The 23,459-nt window shown below is 46.8% G+C and overlaps 1 protein-coding gene across 1 annotated transcript; it reads left to right on the forward strand.

Annotated features, from left to right (window-relative positions):
• Positions 1-5,483: 5,483 nt before the first annotated feature.
• On the forward strand, positions 5,484-13,519 carry LOC125539035 (salutaridine reductase-like). The gene is made up of 5 exons (XM_048702397.1): positions 5,484-5,631; positions 5,724-5,964; positions 6,371-6,436; positions 12,306-12,500; positions 12,975-13,519. Exons 1-5 carry the CDS (start codon positions 5,597-5,599, stop codon positions 13,437-13,439), a joined length of 1,002 nt encoding a protein of 333 aa, XP_048558354.1. The 5' UTR covers positions 5,484-5,596; the 3' UTR covers positions 13,440-13,519.
• Positions 13,520-23,459: the final 9,940 nt, after the last annotated feature.

Consider the following 23,459-nt stretch of genomic DNA (forward strand, 5'->3'; position numbering starts at 1 on the left):
CCCCCCCCACCCTCGTGGATAGGGTGTGGGCCCTTGGTCTTCATCTTTGGCGAGGATTTTTCATTATTTATTATAAGGTATTCCGTGGAGTTTCAGGACTTTTGGAGTTGTGCAGAATAGGTTTCTAATATTTGCTCCTTTTCCAGCCCAGAATTCCAGCTGTTGGCATTCTCCCTGCTTATGTAAACCTTGTAAAATAAGAGATAATAGCCATAAGTATTGTGACATAATGTGAAATAACAGCCCATAATGCAATAAATATCGATATAAAAGCATGATGCAAAATGGACGTATCAGAACTCAATGAAGGAAAAGCAAGATACGCAACGCAGCACACGTGAATCACGTTCGTCAAGGTCCAAGCAGAAGGAGGGGGTCGAGGTGACGTCCCCAGCCAAGAATCCAGTCCAGAACAAGAGGAAAGGAGGGCTATCAATCCAAGTCTACCAAAAAGTGGCGCCCACTCCTCTGGCCATTACAGAGAAAGGAGAAGGGGCTGTGAACACATATGGTGTGCGGGGTTCGGCTTCAGAGACAGAGATTGAAAAATTGGGCGATATATTTGTTGAGAGAGAACCAAAGAAGAAGAAACCGACACCACCAACGTCTGAATCCTCGGTAGCAGCTGCTAGTTAGTGCTGTCCGTTGCAATGAGTACCATCAGTTGGAACTGTCGGGGGCTTGGGAACCCCCAGACAGTTCGAGAGCTTCGGAAGATTGTGAAGCAAGAAGGTCCCACCCTTCTGTTCATAATGGAGACCAAAATTAAGGGCAAAAGAGTGGAAGATTTGAAATTTTCTGTAGGTTTTTCTGGTTGTTTCGCCATCGATAGTGATGGGCTTAGTGGTGGCATTGGCCCGTTTTGGTCAAATGATGTTGAAGTCAAGTTGGAAAATTATAGCCGGTCACACATTGATGTATCAGCTAAGAAAGACAATAAAACTTGGCGTTTCACTGGTTTCTATGGAGAGCCACGGGTGGAAAATAGACACCATAGTTGGCGTTTTCTCCGCACTTTATTTGCTGTCCTGCATGACGCATGGATCTGCATGGGAGATTTTAATGATACAATGCAGGCGGGCGAGCACTTCAGTGTCAATGCTAGGTCGGAGGTCCAGATGAGGTCGTTCCGGGATGCGGTTGATGACTGTTCCCTACAAGATTTGGGATGGAGAGCTATACCCTATACATGGGATAATCGGCAGGTTGGAGCGGCAAACGTAAAGGCTCGCCTTGATCGGGCCCTTGCTAATGACCGGTTTTTGAATCTATTCCAGCACACTACTATCAAGCATATTAGCAGCGTGGAGTCAGATCATTGTTATGTTGCGGCTGAGTTCAGAACTAGCATGGCTAATCACTGGCATCGAGCCCAACGGAGTTTCAGATATGAAAATGTTTGGCAGTCCCATGGTCAGTACGAAAAGATTGTACGTGACTTGTGGCATGCAGGGGCTAGTCGGAGAGGCTTGCAAGGCGTCGTGGATGCGCTGGTAGTCATCCAAAAGGATCTGGGTGTCTGGGGCGAGCGTGAATTCGTAAATTTATCAAAGAAAGTACGCAAGCTACAGAAGTGCCTAGAACGTCTAAGGAGCGTCTCAATGGGCCGGGGGCCTACAGAGGAGGAGCTCGTTGTTGCAGCGCAACTGTGAGAAGCCATGCGACAGGAAGAAATCTGGCTCAAGCAGAGATCGCGGGTGCTTTGGTTATGGGAGGGAGATCGCAACACTGGTTATTTTCAAGCTCAAGCCGCTCACCGTAAAAGAATCAATCGAATCACTTCTCTAGAGAACATACATGGTCAGATTTTGCAAGACCCGGAGGAGGTGAAGAAGGAGATCAGTGACTTCTATCACGCCTTGTATCAGACACAAGGCTTCAACCCGATGGAAGTATTATTAAACTGTGTGCAACTGAGTGTCACTGATCAAATGAATGACCATGTCAACAAACCATATGTTGCGGCAGAAGTAAAGAAGGCTCTATTTGACATGGCACCGTCAAAGGCCCCTGGGGTCAACGGGTTCACTACAGATTTTTATCAACGGCATTGGGAAGTTCTTGGAGAGGACATCACAGTGGCCGTCCTGGAGTTTTTGAACGAAGGGGAATTACCTTTGGGGTTGAACGACACATCCATAACTTTGATCCCAAAGGTAGGACACCCACAAAAAATATCTCAATTCCAGCCAATTGCCTTATGCCCTGTTCTATACAAGATTGTAGTCAAAGCAATTGCCAATAGAGTCCGAGGGATTTTGGATGAGGTGATTGGAGAAGAACAGAGTGCATTTGTTCCAGGACGTTTAATCACGAACAATGTACTTGTGGCTTACGAAAGCATTCATGTGATCAAAAGGCGTAAGAAAGGCAAGAATGCATGCTGTGCGGTGAAGCTTGATATGCTCAAGGCCTATGATAGAGTGGAATGGCACTATCTCAAAGCGATGCTACTTAAGTTGGGCTTCAGTGATAACTTTATTCGCTTAATCATGAAGTGTGTGACCTCAGTGAGGTTCACAATCAAAGTAAATGGGGGGTTTCTCCCCTACTTCACTCCTTCGAGGGGGCTCCGTCAAGGATGCCCCATGTCACCATACTTGTTTTTGTTGTGTGCCTAGGACCTTACATCACTTCTGAATAATTTTGGCAGGGCATATATTGACAGAGGCATCAGGGTAAGTCTGCATGCACCTTGGGTTAATCATCTTCTATTTGTTGACGACAGCTTGATCTTTCTCAGTGCAAAAACCCAAAGTACAGAGAGGCTTAACGAGATTCTCCGGATATATGTTGAATGTTCTGGACATGCAGTAAACCGGGAGAAAAGCTCCATCTACTTTAGTGGCAATACGGGACAGCCCCTACGACAGACTATTAAACAGTCTCTCAGGATTCATGTAGAAGCATTTTCAGAACGCTACCTGTGGGGCTCCCGACTGCTATTGGTAGAATCACCAGTGGGAATTTTGTTCATGTGGTGGATAGATGTCGGGATAAAATGTGAGGCTGGTCAGAGCGGAACATGGCTTGTGCTGCGAGAGAGGTTCTTCTCAAGAAAGTTATCCAGTCTATTCCAACTTCCAACATGAGTTGTTTCATTCTGACAAAAAAGGTGTGCAAGAGTGTTACTTCATGCATGGCAAAATATTGGTGGGGGAGCTCGATTGACAAGCGTTCTCTCCATTGGCTATCATGGAACAAACTTGCGACACCAAAGGTGAAGGGCGACATGGGTTTCCGAAATTTGCAGTTTTTTAACTTGGCGATGCTTGGAAAACATGGATGGCGCCTCCTCACAAGACCGAACTCATTGTGTGCCAGGGTGCTGAAGGGCAAGTACTTACTGCATACGAATTTTCTCAATGCTACAGCCCCGGCTCGAGCATCGGCGACTTGGATGGCCATCATAGAAGGGCGAGACACTCTCACTATTGGTCTTATCCGCCGAGTTGGCGACGGCACAACCATATCAACATGGACGGACAATTGGATTCCAAACACACCCACTTTGAGACCTAGGGATCGCCTCAGGCACAGCTCCGCTGACTAGTGTTTCTGAACTCATTGATGATTATACTGGGAATTGGAATGAACAGATTGTCCGCCAGAATTTCTTGCACCCGGATGCGGTGGCAATTTTAAATATACCTCTGATCTCTTCGGGTGGTGAAGACACTTTGGCTTGGGCTTTGGAGAAGTCGGGCATAAAATCAGTGTATCGTTCTCTTGTGAATCGCGACGAGCTTGGCTCTTTAGAGGAAAGGGCGACTACAGAAACATCATCAGCCAATACACAGTTGTGGACTGCCTTGTGGAGACCTAAAGTCGTCCCCAAGGTCCGAGTTTTTTGGTGGAGAGTACTCCGAGGGATACTCCCTGATTCTGTAACCTTGCGACATCGACACATCAAGCAGCTTGGCTTGTGTGACATCTGCAAGGCGTTGGAGGAAGACATGCTACATGCGATGATACATTGCACACATGCAAAGAAGTTTTGGATTGCATCCTGGGACAGATTTCAGCTATATCTCCCACGGCTGCATCGGGATACTTGGGCACGTGATATCTTGCTTGACCACATGTTCACAGATGAGGAAAGATGCAAGATAATTACGATTATGCATAGCATTTGGTCGTCACGCAATTGCTGGACTCATGAGCGCGACGGCTACGACCATGTTCAAGCTCTGAAGTGGGTCCATGAGACCTTGGCGATCTTGGAATTCCCTTCCTCGCGACGGAGATTGACGGTTGGTCAGAGGTGGCGACCACCAGAAGCAGGTTGGGTTACAATCAACACTGATGGAGCGCTGAATGTGGAGGATATGAAGGGCGGAGCGGGAGGTGTTGCCTGTTCGCACATTGCGTTCCTCAGAGCCTGGAGCAAACCCCTACACGGCATCACCGACCCCTTCATCACAAAACTCCTAGCTTTTCGTGACGGGATGATCTTTGCTCAGCTTCGTGGCTTCTCACATGTGATTATGGAGACTGATTGCTTGGAGTTAGTCGACCTATGAAAATTGCGCAGCAACACTAGGTCTGCGCAGCAACACTAGGTCTGTTGCAGCGCCTATCTTGGATGAATTAGAAGAAATTGGTGCTAGTTTTGCTTCTCTTTTTGTTACTCATGTCAGTAGGGATGCTAATGTACTGGCGCATCAGTGTGCTTGTTTAGCTTGCTCACTCGATGGCACCGAGAGTTGGCTTGATGTAAGCCCTGAGTTTCTGGTTTCATGTCTAGGGCGGACTGTAACACTATGATCGTTCATTAATAAAGTTTCCGAATTTGCTGCAAAAAAAATTAAGGTTCTCGTCATGAAAGAAACTACCTCGGTACGTGTTATATATGGGCACCAATGAGGTGAATACAACTATCTTGCACCAATGAGGCGAGGGAGGATCGACGCCGCCCATCCCCGCCTTAGCGCTGCCGCCAGCGAGCACAGACCTCCGACCAAAGTCACCTCGCCACCATCCTCTGCCTTCTATTTTCTCGATCACTTTGTATCTCTCGCCATAGGAGCGCCGTTCGCCGCTGCCGTCGCGGGTCTTTGTTGTGAAGCTTGTTGTCAACCCCGCTGGACCATGCCGAGCTCCCGCCGCTCCCGGAGGTCCCCACCTCCTCGTCGGATCCGACAAGATCCAACTGGAATCCTCGCCGTCGTCGTGCTCCTAGCCGCATGAGTCTCTGCCCCCGCGGCTCCCGGACGTCTCTGCCTCCTACCCGCGCATCATCCTTGTAGGATTCGGCGAGATTCCTTGCCCCCATCGCCCCTGAAGCCGCATGAGTCACCGTCGTTGCAAAAAGCCATGCAGTTGCAAAACTCTTTCTTTCGAAACAAAAACTAAGTTGCAGAAAACATTGACACGGGGGTGCTCTTGTCCATCTGATCAAGAGACGATCTGATGGAGACGGAGCCGGCGGAGGCGCCCGCGCGATCGGCCGGCTGAAGGTAAGCTTATAAACAACTTATGTGTTTTGCAGTACGAAGAAGGTGCAGCTAACGACCATCAGAAACTCCAAGGCTGCAGACTCCATAGCTCACACAGTCCTCGACACGCCGCAACGCGTCGGAGGGGAAAGATCAAGATGGAGGCAGCCACCTCGAATCCGTCGAGCAAGAGGTTCGATCGCTGCATCTACCTCCCCTTTCCGTACCCCGCTCAGCGAATTTACTTGAATTTCTGCGCGCGCTGCTGCTATGTGCGTAATTTAGGATCGCCCTGGTCAGCGGAGGGAACAAAGGGATCGGGCTGGAGACGTGCAGGCAGCTCGCGTCCAAGGGGCTCAAGGTCCTGCTGACGGCGAGGAACGAGGCGAGGGGGCTGGAGGCGGTCGAAGGCGTCAGGCGCTCCGGTGCTGACGTCGTCTTCCATCAGCTGGATGTCACCGACCCTGACAGCGTCGCCCGGCTGGCGGATTTCGTCAGGGATCAGTTCGGGAAGCTCGATATCCTGGTATGTGTAACTCCGCTTTGCGCTTTGAATTTAGGGCCTCGCGCAAGTGGACATTCGTGCTGTTCCACTGAGAGCTCGTCAGGTAGAATCATAGATTCGTAGAAGTGCACTTTTCTTTTCTCGGACTCTTAACTTAGTAAAATTGCATCTGAAGGTGCAGAAATTGTTACTCAGCACATTGTTGCATTGAATAATTTTAAAATGAATTTAAGAGTTCTGTTAACAAGTAGTATAGGTGCTGTAGATTTCTTTTACCAGGCTTGTACTAGTTAATCTTGGCTTGTGGTTGATACGGGTACACTACGCTGTTCAGATTATTGACTTCTCATTGGTGTTTATGTAGAAGTGATTTTTCTCGGATTTTTCTAATTCATCACCATGATCATGTGATTTTTGTTACTTGTAGATTAACAATGCAGGCATTTCAGGTGTTGATCGAGATCCAGTTCTGTTTGCACAAGTTCAGGAACAGGTAATTAAAGCAAAACATTTTGATGTTTTCTGTATCGAATTGCAGTTTGTCAGCAGTAATATATACCTGTTTCAGAATCAGGTTAAGTCAAAACAATAATAAGTCGTTTGTAGTTGTTTGTTGGCATCTATCAACTGTGGCAGACATAAACATCACTGTCTCTTGTAACTCCTAGAGCGTAGTTTAGTATGAGAAAACATATCTTACTGATGTTGGGTAAAGGGTGAACATAGAAGCTTGGATTCCAGAAATCATTCATCAACCGCAGCATCATTCTTTTGTAACTAGCATAGTTTAGTTTGAGAAATCACATCACACTGATGTTGCAATACAAGATAAAACTAGAATATTAGATTGTAGCAATCATTAGTCGAAGTTGGCAATCCTAAAATTCTGCATTGTTGTCACTATTTTTGTTTAGTGAATTATGTGTTAAGAGAGGCGATTTCCTATGCATGGTGGTAGCTACGCACGCATGGTGACAACTACACACCCTTTGTCATAAGTGTCTTTTTTGATATATGCGGTGTCGGGTTTCTTATAGCATTGGCACAAGTGCATTTTTTGTTGTATAGAAATGACCTTTTCTCACTTCTGTTGGTCTTTTTATTACCTTCTTAACACAAGTGCCTTTTCTTTGTGTAGAAAGGGACTTTTCTTGGTTCTCTCCGTCTTTTTGTTTGACTTTTTGGCATACCTGGATAACGGGGTAAAGCTGACATAATATTATGTCAAAAAATCCCGTATGGCGGGAGAAATTCTGGCAAGAGAAAGATATGATAACTCATGTGCTTTTAATGTATCCCACTCTGGGAGAGAAGAATGGAGTATCTGAAAGGCGCAACCATACACTTATGGACATGGTGCGCAGCATGATGAATTATTCCAACTTGCCATTGGGATTATGGATGGAGGCGCTTTCACATTCTCAATAGAGTACCAAGCAAGTCGGTGCCCAAAACACCGTACGAGCTATGGACATGAAGGGTGCCCTCCCTACAACACTTCAGGGTGTGGGGGTGCCCTGCGGAGGTCAAAATGTTTAATCCAAACATTGCAAAGTTAGATTCCAAAACAGTAAGTTGCCACTTCACTGGCTATCCAGACAGATCAAAAGGTTGCTGGCGAGGGCGCGTCGGGCGGCGCGGCGGCCAGACAGTGGCGCGAGCGGGCGGCCAGGCCGTGGCGGCTGCGCGGGCACGGATCCATCGCGGATCTGGTCCGGCGGACACGGTTTCGGCCTCCCCTGCTCGGCCGGCCGGTTTCGATGGGGGGACTTCTCCTTGCTGAGATCTGGCAGCGGCGGCCTGGTTCATTCAGATCCCGTCAGGGATGGCGGCGGCCTGTGCACGAGAGATGGAGGTCTTCAAACAGATCTGGGTGAAAACCTGCTATTGGCTATTGCCAAGGCCGACAATGGCGGCGCTGTCTGCGTCGTTCCCTTCCTGAAGGCATCGCCGTGGACAAGTTCAAAGGCACTCTCTGCTACCTCTGGGGGGAAACCCTAGATCGGATGACGGCGGCTCTCTGGTGTCGTTTTTCCCCTTGGGGCGTCATTCTTGCAGGTGTACACGGGTTCGAGGGACCGGAGAACGGCGTCTTTGGTGGAGCGGTGCTTCATCTTACACATTGATGGTGGCGGATCTCGGCGGCGTGGCGCTGTGGAGACTCGGCGTCTGATGCGCGGAGATGGACTTGCGCAGGAGGAGGAAGCTGTCTGCCGTCATGTTGGCGTTGATGGCAGAGAGGCCTGGCAAGGTCGGTGCATCAGTTCTGCTCTGAGGATGGACCGATGGAAGATGAAGGTGACGGCCCTTGCAGCATGCGGTGCTCACTGGGAGTGTGCCAGACCGGTGTGGGACCCATTCCAGGTAGTGGCTTGGATGGGACACCCGACTTTAGATGTTAGGTTTTGGTGTGATGTCTGTTTGGTATTAGGCCCGGACATTCGACACACCTTCATCAAAGGGATAGGAGTAGCAACAGCGTTGCCAAGTTGGTGGCTTCAGGCTTATTGATGTATCACCTTGTATGGTCTTTGTGAATAATTAATAATTATTGATGTATCACTATATTCTCTGTTGTAAACTTTAAAGTCAGTAGAAATAGCTGACTTTCTTGGTCTTGTAGACCTTCTAAGGGCCTCAGTTTCTGGCACATTCTGTGCCTCAACTTCTGGCACTTCTTCTAAAATTTGCTATTGCACCTCCCTTTCATGCTCAACAACGGGTTCAGTCAGCTCCTGACAGATGGTTCCGGGTCTACCCCCATAGTTGTCATGGGTGGAGTTGCAACTGGTAATGAGAAAAATGGCTCCTGAATCATCGGATTAGGTGCATGCACCCTCTTCTCCTCAAAATCAATTTTCCGAGCTACCAAGCTCCCTCTCATCATTTCGTCCTCAAAGAAGACTGCATGTCTCGTTTCTACAAACTTTGTATATCTGTCCGGGCAGTAGAAACAAAAACCTTTTGATCTGTCTGGATAGCCAGTGAAGTGGCAACTTATTGTTTTGGAATCTAACTTTGCAATGTTTGGATTAAACATTTTGACCTCCGCAGGGCACCCCCACACCCTGAAGTGTTGTAGGGAGGGCACCCTTCATGTCCATAGCTCGTACGGTGTTTTGGGCACCGACTTGCTTGGTACTCTATTGAGAATGTGAAAGCGCCTCCATCCATAATCCCAATGGCAAGTTGGAATAACTCATCATGCTGCGCACCATGTCCATAAGTGTATGGTTGCGCCTTTCAGATACTCCTTTCTTCTCTCCCAGAGTGGGATACATTAAAAGCACATGAGTTATCATATCTTTCTCTTGCCAGAATTTCTCCCGCCATACGGGATTTTTTGACATAATATTATGTCAGCTTTACCCCGTTACGCAGGTATTTTTTCAGACTTTTCCCGCCATGCAGGTTTATCGTAATCATCTTTTCCCGTCATGTAGGTAATTCCCTATAAGGGAACATAAATGTCAGAATTGGCTCTTTTGACTGCTTATTCAATCATCAAATTTAGAAATAAATCCGAATGCTCTTTGACACACATACTTAATCCGACGTTGGTCAAATTAAACACGCATGTTGCTTGTTTCATATCAAATCATGTTAACTGAAAAATCTTTTCATAGAGAGTACATGAAAGACATTCATCAACCAAGACTCTCAATGATCTATCTCTTTTCTTTTGATGCCATTCTTTAGAAAGAACATACTCCCTCATATTATGACATCTTTCGGGTCACAAGTACCCAGCCATTTGCTTTCACGAATGAAAGCGTGGAAAAACTTTTAGTCTGAGAAAACATAGCCAATAATCAACAATAATGGGCATAAAAATAACCCTACGTTGGTCTGGTTAAAAGAAATGCGCATTAAACTTTTGAAACTTTCTTTTATATTCAAAATCACCGTTGTGGCAGAATTAGAATAAACATCATCCTTCTATATTAATTCCATATCACCGTTGGGCGGAAATGAAAATAATGCATATAACTCATAAACAATATGATGATAGTATTTCTATTAAACAACTTTGCTAAGAAATATCATCATCATCAACTTTATTGCAGCGGGAACAAGAAATATACATTTGTCAGTTCAAGAGCATTTCTTGATCCTTAATCGTTCTCTGAAAATTGAGCACTTTGATACAAAATTTATCAGAGATTTAAACTTTGAACATAAAACTCATAGAATTATATCACTGTTATCATCAACGTTGGTCAGAAAATAACAATACCATACTTTAACTTTAAAACAAATATATATTTTTTGTCATCGTGGAAACTATCTGCATCTTATTTCATCCACAAGGAAAAAAACATTGCTAAGAACATCTCTTCCAATTAAATTTTCCCGTTGGTTCCAATTTAATTGGAGGATAAAACTTTTACTTTGCAGCGGAAACTTTACAATATTTCATTCAAAAACAATTCTGTACTCTTTTACACTCTTATCAATTTTAACCGGTTGGTTCGAAAATGAATTAGAGAAGTAACAATTTAATCTTTTACTTTAGTTCTATTCACTTTTAAAATAGCACTTTTTTATTTGCAGCAGAAAAACATGAATAAAAAATTCATGAACTTTTTATTCTTTACAAAAACTTTTCTTTGACCAAATAAAAAATTCATGAACTTTATTATTTTCTTTGTAAAATTCATGAACATTTCTTTTTCTGAAAATTTTCTATTTTCATTTTCAGAAAAAATTTCAATTAACTTTTCTATTATCTAAACAAAAAAATTTCATTGGAAAAAAATTGCATAGAAAAACTATTGTAAATCTGCCCAAAATATGGACAAATTTCATCAAAACTTGCTGTGTAGAAAAATAACGGAGAAAATTCATTTTTTACAGCCCGGTCCATGGCCTTCCTACTGCGCACCGTGCGTGCCTCTTTGGGCCATAAACGGACTAGCGACCGCGGGCACGCGCCTGGCAGCCTGCTTGTACTATGGCCCATCGGCCCGCTGGGGGGGGGGGGGGGGGGGGGGGGGGGGAAGAGGGCACCGCTCGCTGGTTGCCGTCGGATCAAATCTGACGGCCGCCCGCGCAGATCGGGCGAGTAAACAAGCTGCAGCCACCCCCCTCCCGTAACCCTAGCACCATTTCCCCCCCTTGCGCGCGCCGCTCGATCCCGTCCTGTCGCCCGACCACCGCGACGGCGCCGGTCCCCGGTGAAAAGCCACCGCGCCGCTCCTCCCTTCCTTTCCTGTGGCAGAGGGAGAGAGAGGGTCGCGCTTGCGCCCTCCTTTGCTCCCTTACGAGCCCAGCAGTGTCGGGGCTCCGCCGGCCGCCGGCGACGGCGTGAAGCCACCGCGCCGCGCGAGCCGCGCGCGAGTTTCTTCCTTTCCCCGCTCCATATTCTCCCCATCCACTGAATCCAGTGGCAGTGAGAGGCGACTGAGGCGCGACGGAGCCGTTCCCTGATCCCCTGTTTGTCCGGCGATGATCCGTGGCGCCGTTGCCTCCCCTTCGCCGGTGACGCGTTTCCCATAGCGGAAGCGCGCCGCCGTCGAACGGCGTGGCTGCGGTGCCCTTTGCCCTTTGCAGGGTGTGTTCTTCTTCCGAACGGCTCGGCTTGCCGATGCCCGTCCGGATCGAGAGGAACGGCGCGGCCTTTGCGGCGGCGCTACTTTTTCCGTTGAGGATTCGTTCTTTGCCCTGTCGATTAGGGTTCTTTGGGGAGGGATCTTTTTTCTTTCTCTGTTTATTCTTTGAACCGAAAATCATAGCCTAGCATGGCTCTGATACCATTGATAGATTCTCTGGATCGGGGTAGGCTAGATCATCCGGTAAACCTACCTTCACTTTGGGTTGATGAACTCGAGCCAGAGGCCATCGTGGTGAGATGGCCACGACGGCAATGACAGAGAGATGGCGGCGGCGGTGGAGCTTCCCGTCGTATCGCGCTAACCCTAGATGGTAGGGATGTAGGTGGGGTTCTGAACGCACGGTGAATCTCGTGTTGCGTGCGGCCGACTCTCCCACCCCTTTATATAGCGCGGCGACAGGGGCCCACCAACCATGGTTTGGTTGGGCGCCCCCGATCAGGGCACGGGTCAAGGGCCCGTCGAGCCGTTGGGCTCGATCGGAAGGAGATCAACCTAACAGCATCGTCTAGATGCAGAGGCCGGGGGTACATCCTCCTTTTTCAAAAAAAAAGAGAAAATTTGAAGCGGGTCGGCCTCAACTCACTTAGTTAACAAAAATAACTTATAGTTTAATTGGTGCTTCACTTCATATACTTTAATTAGATTTTAAAGATGAATACTCCTGCCTGACCCAACCAGCCTAGCATCTATGCTTCTGCATTTCTAATAAGATGTTGTGTAATAATTAACCCATTTATGCATGGATAGGTTGAAAGCATGGATGTAGATCAAAGAGTTCAATGGATGAAAGAAAATTCTAAGGAGACATATGAGGAAGCAAAAGAATGCATGAGAACAAACTACTATGGGGCAAAGCTTGTCACGGAGGCACTACTGCCTCTTCTTCAGTTGTCCTCCTCTGGGAGAATTGTCAATGTCTCATCAGGCTTTTCACTGCTAAGGGTAAGTTGTTAACCACGCTACAGATCGATAAAACCAATTACTAGTTTCAGAAAATATATTTAACATTATTTGTGCCAGTATGTTTCTGTTATAGCTTTGTTTACCACTTTGTTTAGTTTTTAGTTTTTAAAAAGTATATGTGCAGCCTTGCATTGTGTCTTCCAGAATATTATTACAGTCTTACGGAGTACTTATTAAATAAGAGATAGGGTATATCTGTTCGCATAAATGATCTTATTTCAGTTTAACTTCTTTTGTCAGATGCAATAAGCAGGATCTTATTTCAGTTTAGCTTCGTATTCATTCCAAATAATACGACATAGGTTCACATTCTTTGGATTGTGGGATATGGATTTTTCTTTTCTTCCAAATCCTCACCCTTCATCATCTCCATGTGTTCTTTTTTTCCCTGTCAGAAAGCACAGGTTCAGAAACTAGTTCTTTTTAGCTAATAAGTATTGTTTTCTTGAGCAGAACTTCAACAGCGAAGAACTGAAGAAGGAATTCGACGACATTGACAACCTTACTGAAAAGAGACTAGAGGAGCTTCTGGATCTATTCCTGGAAGACTTCAATGCCAACTTGATAGAGGCACATGGGTGGCCGACCGGTGGCTCGTCGGCCTACAAAGTCGCCAAAGCTGCCCTGAATGCATACACGAGGATCCTTGCCAAGAGGTTCCCCGCGATGCGCATCAACTGTTTGACGCCTGGTTTTGTCAAGAGCGACATGTCCATGCACATGGGAGAGTTGACGCTCGAGGAGGGCGCTAGCAACCTGGTGAAGGTCGCTCTCTTGCCCAACCACCAAAGAGAACACAATGACACAATTAGTAGAGTGGATACGAGGCCCAACTTCTACTACCACGCATGTAATCAGCTTGACCCTATATGTAATTGTCCTGTACTTCTACAATACTACGCTAAGTTGCTAACATAATGATATTATTTTGTAGCCATGTTAGAAACTCATTAAATTTGTTTGTTTGTGTGTATTTCTCTATGATTCAAGGGGTTTTAAGTTCCGATCAATGCCTATTTCTGTTTCTGTATCCGCTTCGTATTCGCTCCGTGTCCGTTTCTGGTAGTATCTGTTCCCATATTCATTTCCGGGGTTTCAGTATTCGTTTCCGCTTCTGTAAAAAAATGTGAAAACAAATATGATAGCATTCAGTTCCGTCCGTTTCCGCTCTGTTTTCATCCCTAGCTATATTGTCTACTATTTTGGACATTATTGGGCTTTATTATCCACTTTTATATTATTTTTGGGACTAATCTATTAACCGGAGGCCTAGCCCAGAATTGTTGTTTTTTTGCCTATTTTAGGGTTTCGAAGAAAAGGAATATCAAACGGAGTCCAAATGGAATGAAACCTTCGGGAACATGATTTTCTCAACGAATAAGACCCAGGAGACTTGGACCCTACGTCAAGGCACAAGAGAGGAGGCCACGAGGTAGGGGGCGCCTGCCTACCCCAGGCGCGCCCTCCACCCTCGTGGGCCCCTGTTGCTCCACCGACGTACTCCTTCCTCCTATATATATCCACGTACCCCCAAATGATCAGATACGGAGCCAAAACCCTAATTCCACCGCCGTAACTTTCTGTATCCACGAGATCCCATCTTGGGGCCTGTTCCGGAGCTCCGCCGGAGGGGGCATCGATCACGGAGGGCTTCTACATCAACACCATAGCCTCTCCGATGAAGTGCGAGTAGTTTACCTCAGACCTACGGGTCCATAGTTAGTAGCTATATGGCTTCTTCCTTGTTTTTGGATCTCAATACAATGTTCTCCCCCTCTCTTGTGGAGATCTATTCGATGTAATCTTCTTTTTGCGGTGTGTTTGTTGAGACCGATGAATTGTGGGTTTATGATCAAGTCTATCTATGAATAATATTTGAATCTTCTCTGAATTCTTTTATGTATGATTGGTTATCCTTGCAAGTCTCTTCGAATTATCAGTTTGGTTTGGCCTACTAGATTGATCTTTCTTGCAATGGGAGAAGTGCTTAGCTTTGGGTTCAATCTTGCGGTGTCCTTTCCCAGTGACAGTAGGGGCAGCAAGGCGCGTATTGTATTGTTGCCATCGAGGATAACAAGATGGGGTTTTCTTCATATTGCATGAGTCTATCCCTCTACATCATGTTACTCTGTTTTTAACTTAATACTCTAGATGCATGCTGGATAGCGGTCGATGAGTGGAGTAATAATAGTAGATGCAGGTAGGAGTCGGTCTACTTGTCTCGGACGTGATGCCTATATACATGATCATACCTAGATATTCTCATAACTATGCTCAATTCTGTCAATTGCTCAACAGTAATTTGTTCACCCACCGTAGAATACTTATGCTCTCGAGAGAAGCCACTAGTGAAACCTATGGCCCCCGGGTCTATCTTTATCATATCAATCTCCTACTACTTAGTTATTTCCTTTGCCTTTATTTTACTTTGCATCTTTATCACAAAAATACCAAAAATATTATCTTTATCATATCGATCAGATCTCACTCTCGTAAGTGGCCTTATAGGGATTGACAACCCCTATTTGCGTTGGTTGCGAGGATTTATTTGTTTTGTGCAAGTACGAGGGACTCACGCGTAGCCTCCTATTGGATTGATACCTTGGTTCTCAAAAACTGAGGGAAATACTTACGCTACTTTGCTGCATCCTCCCTTCCTCTTCGGGGAAAACCAACGCAGTTCTCAAGAGGTAGCATTGTTATTTATATTTCCTTATACCATGATAAATGTTTATTATTCATTCTAAAATTGTATTAACCGGAAACTTGATACATGTGTGAATACATAGACAAACAGAGTGTCCCTAGTATGCCTCTACTTGACTAGCTCGTTAATCAAAGATGGTTAAGTTTCCTAGCCATATACATGAGTTGTCATTTGATGAACAAGATCACATCATTAGAGAATGATGTGATGGACAAGACCCATCCGTTAGCTTAGCACTATGATCGTTTAGTTTATTGCTATTGCTTTCTTCATGACTTATACATGTTCCTATGACTATGAGATTATGCAACTCCCGAATACCGGAGGAACACTTAGTGTCGGGGATATACCCCGCGGTATGACCCGGCCGGAGTTATAACCCGGCTGGGACCTGGTAAACCGGAAGGTGTTAAGTCAGATGATAAACCGGCAGATGTTAAGTCGTATCATAAACCGGCAGGAAGTCATAACCCGGCAGACCATCATAAACCGGCAGACCATCATAAACCGGCAGACAGTCATAACTCGGCAGACAGTCATAATTGGTTGACAGTCTAACCCGGCAGACAATGATAACAGGTTGACAGTCATAACCCGGCAGATAGAGTCTCCTGGGGTTATGAAGCCCGAGACGTTATGAAGCCCAAGATGTTATGAAGCCCAAGACATTATGAAGCCCAAGATGTTAAGAAGCCCATGAAGAGAAGTCAGAATAGTTTAAGTCTTGATCTGAGTTGGAATCTACATGTACTCCGCCCCTTCAACATATATAAGGAGGGGCAGGGCACCCCAAGAGAGAGGAGAAAATAATCTTAGGGCTAGACATAACTGGGAGAGCCGGTTTACGGCGACTCCCTCGTGATGATAATGAGACCTAGCCACAAAACAACATGTAGGGTTGTTACCGGATGATGTTTCCCGGGGCCCGAAGAAGTCTAAACCATTGTATTGTGTTGCGCCTCTCGATTCCACTCAACCCCTCTCAATCTACCACATAGATGCGTTGGCCCCACGACTAAGTCCTCACACTAGGACATCTGCCGTGACTAATCCACGACAGTTGGCGCCCACCGTGGGGCCGCGCACACAGTGGTGTTGAGTTCTTGGAGGGATTTTTCCTAGGGTTCGAGAAGCTCGTGATCATTCCGATGATGCAGGGCCGACATTGTTCGCGGCAAAGTTTTCTGCCGTTGGCATGGAAGGATCTATGTTGTTGACTAATAGGTGGAACAACATATATGAGGTTGGATCAAGAGTTAGGGTTGTATCTGTGTATGCTACCACGCGCAACCAGGCGATCCATCGGACCGGATCAGATTTTCACTACAAAGCCGTCTGATTTCCAAGTCGCCGAGATGGTTTCTACTATAGTCTATTTGGCAGGTCGGATATGCTACAAGTCCCAAGGCATCAACTCGTGGCTGATTATGATGTTCCCTGTGAGTGAAAACCAACATGTCCATCTACCAGAAGTACTACTTATGTAGAGGCAGTGCTGCTGGAGTATTATAGTTCATATATTTTTGAATCTTTCAATGATTATCGAGCACTGCATCTACTGATCCATCAAGCCATCACATCAAATCAGCCCATATCTGAGTCAAAACGGCGCAACTCGCCGTCCGACGAAAGGCCAAAAATCATCTTCAGCTACTGCTATTGGGTCACACCACGTGTCAGGACAGATACGTGTTGAATATGGCCTCCTATGTCCGATTACTCAATATAGCAAATTCGGATCAATCTCCAGTTTCCGAACTACAAGGAAAAAGTTGCGCAGTGCTCAGCGCTGGCAAGCCGGGGACTCGGTCTCCGTTTCCATCCCCAAGTCACCACCGCAGCTTCGCTCCCTCTCCACGGAGTCATCGTCCTCCAACGCCCGCACCTGCTCTGCCGGATCATACCCGCACCTGCTCTGGTCGGCTTATACTTCCTGCGCCCGCCGGTTCGTCCCTGCACCCTGACCTCGTGCTCGCCTCCGGATTATCTCCGTTGTTGCCTTTGAGCAGATGCTGCGCTACCCCGTGAAGCGTTGCCTCTTACCAACGCGCCATTGAACCGCCCCGGATCAACCCACTTCCACCATGGCCGCAGCCTGCTTCACTCTACCTTGGGCTGGCTTCGTTCAGCCGCCATTTCGGGTCGCCGGCTTGCTCGCCTGCTGGCTACGTTCGAGCTACTGCTCCTCTACTGTCACCGACCCTGTGAAGCAGCCGGCCATTTTCACCTGCTGCTACTGAACTGGCCTATGGTTTCCTCATCCACCTACGAACCTTGCCCCACCCAGAAGAGGAGGATGAACCCGCCTCGGTTGTTTTCTGTTCCTGCTGCGTTGAGTCACTGGTCAGCTCCGAGCCGCTGGGGCCGTATTGGGTCGCCAGCCTCCGTTTCCAAGTCGCCATGCCGCCCGTCTCCACCGGCCGCCGTCGCGGTCTCTGTGACTGCGCGCCTGTCGCCGCGAGCCGTCGCGTCCGGTTCACCGGCGTACTGCCGTTCCTCGCGGCCACATCTCCGCTTCTGCCCATGCGACCCGGAGGAGGATCGGGCTATAAGGACGCGGACTCAGACGCTGATGCGGTCTCTGCCTTGGTTGCGGTTACAGTTGCACCTCGACCCGTCCGGTTCGTCCGAGTCATCGACCCGCCAGTGCTCATTGGTTGTTGTACTCCAATGCCGGTTCACCTGCGGCCCTGGCTCGTCTCTGCCTCCGCCCGTTTTCGCGTTAAATCGCCGCCAGTCACCATCGAGCGGCCCGCGCGGCCTTGAGCCGGCCGGACCTTTGCTATTGAACCGTCCCCGCGTCTGCAATTTCCGCTTCGCCGAGCCACCTCACTGGCCTTGGGTCGCCTCATCCCTTCCACCGCTCAGGGAGTTGCTGCTGTGTTGAGCCACCGTCGATGTTTTACCAAACCGCCACCGCTTAGCTAAACGCAGTCTGTCTCATGATGCCCTGAACCCCCGCGCTGGGCGCAAGCCCGCTTCTGCCTCGTCTTGGCATGAACCGATGCGCCCCGTGAACCGGTCAGCCGTCGCACCTTTCTTCATCCACTGGATTGAGCGGCCGCCGGGTCGTCCCCGCGCAACCTCGCCTCGCCTTCGTCAAATCACCAACGGTTTACAGCAACCCCCTGCGCCGCTGAGCCACCATTACCAGCGCACCAAGCCACTGCTGTGGCCCGCTTTGCTTCGCCTCTCCAACCCGCCACCGGATCAGTGGTGCCTGACCGGCCAGCCGTCTCGGGCTGCTGCTTGCCTGTCCGATATGGCCTACTGCGGCCCCGCCGTGTTGGCCCTTCATCCTGTTTCCGTTGAACCATCGTGCTTTGCCAGATCGAACCTGTAAGCCAGCCTCTCGGCGCCTCAAACTGCCGCACCCCGAGCAGTGACCGCGGGCCTCCGTAGCCGCAACTCTTCAACCCGCCACCAGTTTAGCATCGCCTCGCCAACCGACCGTCTTGAGCTGCTGCTCACCTGCACGCCCCACTGTTACTGCCCCTGCGAGCGTCGAGCGCCTGGTCCAAGTCGGCTTCCGCGATCGTTATTTTCGCCTCCTACCGGGTCACTTCGGCCAGAGGCCGGCGCCGGTTTCGCCTCCGCCTGTCCGTTTACTATAGCGCCAAGTTGTTGCCGCTTCACTAAACTGCTAGCGCAGCGGCCCGCCGTGCCGGGCCCTGGGCTGTCGCCTTGAGTTGTTTCCTCTGGCCTATTTCTACGCCCGTGGGCTCCATGCCACTGTCGCGCTGTACGTTGATGACCCACAAGTATCGGGGATCTATGGTATTCCTTTGATAAGTAAGACTGTCGAACCCAACGAGGAGCAGAAGGAAATGATAAGCGGTTTTCAGCAAGGTATTCTCTGCAAGTACTGAAATAAGTGGTAACAGATAGTTTTGTGATGAGATAATTTGTAACGAGCAACAAGTAACAAAAGTAAATAAAGTGCAGCAAGGTGGCCCAATCCTTTTTGTAGCAAAGGACAAGCCTGGACAAACTCTAATATAAGGAAAAGCGCTCCCGAGGACACATGGGAATATCGTGAAGCTAGTTTCCATCATGTTCATATGATTCACGTTCGGTACTTTGATAATTTGACATGTGGGTGGACCGGTGCTTGGGTGCTATTCTTACTTGAACAAGCATCCCACTTATGATTAACCTCTATTGCAAGCATCCGCAACTACAACAAAAGTATTAAGGTAAACCTAACCATAGCATGAAACATATGGATCCAAATCAGCCCCTTACGAAGCAACGCATAAACTAGGGTTTAAGCTTCTGTCACTCTAGCAACCCATCATCTAATTATTACTTCCCAATGCCTTCCTCTAGGCCCAAATAATGGTGAAGTGTTATGTAGTCGACGTTCACATAACACCACTAGAGGCTAGACAACATACATCTCATCAAAATATCGAACGAATACCAAATTCACATGACTACTAATAGCAAGACTTCTCCCTTGTCCTCGGGAACAAACGTAAATACTCACAAAGCATATTCATGTTCATAATAAGAGGGGTAATAATATGCATAAAGGATCTGAACATATGATCTTCCACCAATTAAACTAACTAGCATCAACTACAAGGAGTAATTAACACTACTAGCAACATACTAGCACCAATCCCGGACTTGGAGACAAGAATTGGATACAAGAGATGAACTAGGGTTTTGAGATGAGATGGTGTTGATGAAGATGTTGATGGAGATTGCCCTCTCCCGATGAGAGGAGCGTTGGTGATGACGATGGCGATGATTTCCCCCTCCGGGAGGGAAGTTTCCCCGGCAGAACAGCTCTACCGGAGCTCTAGATTGGATACGCCAAGGTTTCGCCTCGTGGCGGCGGGGTTTCGTCCCGAAATGTTGCTTCTTATTTTTTTTCTCCATGAAAGACTTCATATAGCAGAAGATGGTCATCGAAGAGCCACCAGGGGGCCCACAAGGTAGGGGGCGCCCCCACCCTCATGGAAAGGGTGTGGGCCCCCTGGTCTTCATCTTTGGCGAGGATTTTTCATTATTTATTATAAGGTATTCCGTGGAGTTTTAGGACTTTTGGAGTTGTGCAGAATAGGTCTCTAATATTTGCTCCTTTTCCAGCCCAGAATTCCAGCTGCCAGCATTCTCCCTCCTTATGTAAACCTTGTAAAATAAGAGAGAATAGCCATAAGTATTGTGACATAATGTGAAATAACAGTCCATAATGCAATAAATATCAATATAAAAGCATGATGCAAAATGGACGTATCATACGTCCTCTGGCCGGTTCACACTTCAAGCCCCTACCGAGTCGTTTCCACCCTCACGGCTGTGTGTGGTTCATCTCTGTCACATGAGTCGCAGCCCTGATTTACTTCTGCTGGGAGTCATCGCCTCACCGCCACCTCCGAACAGCCGTCGTGGCTCGTTCATTTCTGTCGCGGGCCATGGGAGTAGGCCTTACACATTTTTAGTGTAAAAATATGATAGTATGGAGACGCATAAGTTGGATGATGCCAAATGTGTGATGGGTTCTAGGGAAAAATCCATGTGAAACTACACTGGCTCGGTTCCCCAAGAAAAAACAAAAATGAACATGGGCAAAACACGTTGTCGGATTGCATCAACATGCCAGATGGATCTATCACACGTTGCGTTACCCAAAAAATTATCCGGTGATATCTGTCCTAGTTCTTTTATGCAAACATATTTGATTCATCCGAGCATGATTACTCGGCCCTGTATTATTTCTATATGTGCAGGTTAAATTACCCACTACACATGTGAAATTATACTGCACCATGATGCCCAATGGACGTGCGCAAGACGCCGCCCTTGCGGCCCGGTCTGTATCAACTTGTTGGGATCACGCTTGATTGTTGCTCAATGGACGTGCGCCAGACGCCGCCCCTGCGGCCCAAACTACTCTGACTCACCCGAGATTGATCTCAGCTTCGCTAAAGTAATCATTAAGCTCCATGGCGAATAAATTCCGTCTTAACATATCCGGTGAAATCTATCCAATATTTTATATATTCCATGTTGCTTTCTTTAAAAGAGCAATTACTCCGGCTTGCAAAGTTATCTAATGCATGACCTTAAACCGTCATATTGGTGCAAATTTAAAGGCCGTCAGAAAATTGCCGGCTTAAAAAGAAGGATTTCGGTTTAAAATCTGGCTCAAGGGAAAGCTGTCTCCCACAAAGCTTTGAAGCTCTCAATATCCGATTTAAAAAATCCGGTTAAAAAGAATTCATCTCTCGCAAGTTTGAGTTCTCAGAAAAATTACAGGGACCAAAGAGAGTTTGTTGCACAGCATAACTCAAACATAGGCACCCGGCGAGCACAACTCAGAAATATATCACTTGGGGGCTTCCAGCTTATTGAGCTAGGCTATAATTACCCATTGATCCGGCTTATATGCCACATAAAAAATCACTTGGGGGCTTGGTCGTATTCGAACCATAGCTACACCTCTTGATCGGCGTAAGGCCACCAGGGAAATCACTTGGGGGCTAAAGAGAGTGTTGCAAAAGCACAACTCGAACATAGGCACCCACTGAGCACAACTCAAAATATTGCTCGGGGGCTCTTTGCTTCTCAAAGAACAAAGAGTCTACACCCTTGTAATAGGCTATCAAGCCAGGCTTGGAAGCCAGGTGTATTCACCTAAAACCCCGGGTTATCACGCCTTCTTTAAGTAAGCCACTCCGTCCAGGTAATCCTGGTATGACCCGCCGAACGTTTGGCAAGTCAATCTTATACAGACCCTGAACTTGTCAAATTTAAAACGACGATTGGTTAATGTGAGGTCCGTCTTAAAAGGCTTTGTAAAATGGTTTAACTCAGTGGCCTGCCAGCCCATGAAAAGCCTCGCATCTTCCCATGCTTGTATTCGACAAATTTTCTATTTTTGAGGTTTACAACACTTTATGATAAACCGGTGTTTATTAACCCGGCCTGGCCTTCGACTATAAGTCGCCAGTATATATTTGGATTGTGCCATTGGAATCATGCTCTTATAAATCATTGAGTATATTATTCAAATCTTTAAAATAGCCAACATGGCTGGATTTTTATTATGGTTATCAATAACCAATATTATGATTGAGGTTTTCAAAGTCGCTTTAGCGCAATGACTATTATTTTATCAATAGATATGATTCATTCTATAATGGAAGGAATAGTCCTGAGTCGCTGCAGGCTTACGACCTGGCACTTGGGGGATACATCATTCAAGTTAAGATCACATCAAATATGCAAGTCTCATGTCACTGCAAGCATGCACCATGACACTTGGGGGCTAATGCAAAGTCATTTTTACTAGTCTTATCGCAGACCCGACTCATCATATCATAATGAGCCGGCCCTTGGGGGCTACCAATTGCTCCTGTTAACAATTCAAGGTACACAAGTTTTCATCCATTATATTGAAGGATCCACTACTCAGTTGGTAAAGCACAAAGCTCTCAACCTTGTGGACGTGGGTTCAAGCCCCATGATGGGGGTTACATCATATAATGTTATTCTCAATGAAGTATATATAAAGTCCCAGCTCAATATTATCTTACTGAGCCGGCCCTTGGGGACTACATGTTGTTGTTCAAAGTCTACATGATTATATTTACAAAGTCCCTGCTCATTATTGCATAATGACCTGGTCCTTAGGGGCTACACTGGTTGAAGTTTTTATGAGCATAAAGCGATTTCAAGTCCCGGGTTGCTGCAAGCATGACAACCTGGCAGTTGGGGGCTACCTATGTGGAATACTCAGTTTATGACTAATGACGGAGATGAACAAATCGGTTTTCTTCAAGGCAGTGACATTTATATTGAAGCAAGTCTTAAGTTGTTGCTACGCTACCTTCTTACGACTTGGGGGCTACAAGTGATAGGCATATAAGAGTTATATTTTCAAGCTTGATGTTAACTAAAATTATGACCCGGTGCTATCAATATTTATAAAGCGGCAATTTTGGCAATGATAAACCGGCAAGTTCTACATCCTTAAACCGGCTGAAGATCAGATGGGTATTTGAAGGACCAATATTTTTGTTAAGCATTTGGAGCTGAGTCAATGAATTATTCTTCATAATATTTTTATGTGACAAACCAATGTCAGCAAATTGATTATGAAGCTGGTCTATTGACCCAGATTTTCTAGAAGAAGGAAATGACAAGGACTTAAGGATGATCAGGATCAGTTTAACATGGATAAATCCAAATTAAACTGGAGGCTAATGTCGGGGATATAC

Source organism: Triticum urartu, chromosome 2, assembly GCF_003073215.2.
Source record: "Triticum urartu cultivar G1812 chromosome 2, Tu2.1, whole genome shotgun sequence".
NCBI classification, from domain to species: Eukaryota; Viridiplantae; Streptophyta; class Magnoliopsida; order Poales; family Poaceae; genus Triticum; species Triticum urartu.

What these genes read in the sequence shown, in the direction of transcription:
- LOC125539035 (XM_048702397.1), top strand. Translation starts at nt 5,597, where the DNA reads ATGGAGGCAGCCACCTCGAATCCGTCGAGCAAGAG. An exon ending in TCGAATCCGTCGAGCAAGAG is followed by an intron (nt 5,632 to 5,723) that starts GTTCGATCGCTG and finishes TGCGTAATTTAG; the next exon opens with GATCGCCCTGGTCAGCGGAG. An exon ending in CAGGCTTTTCACTGCTAAGG is followed by an intron (nt 12,501 to 12,974) that starts GTAAGTTGTTAA and finishes TTTCTTGAGCAG; the next exon opens with AACTTCAACAGCGAAGAACT.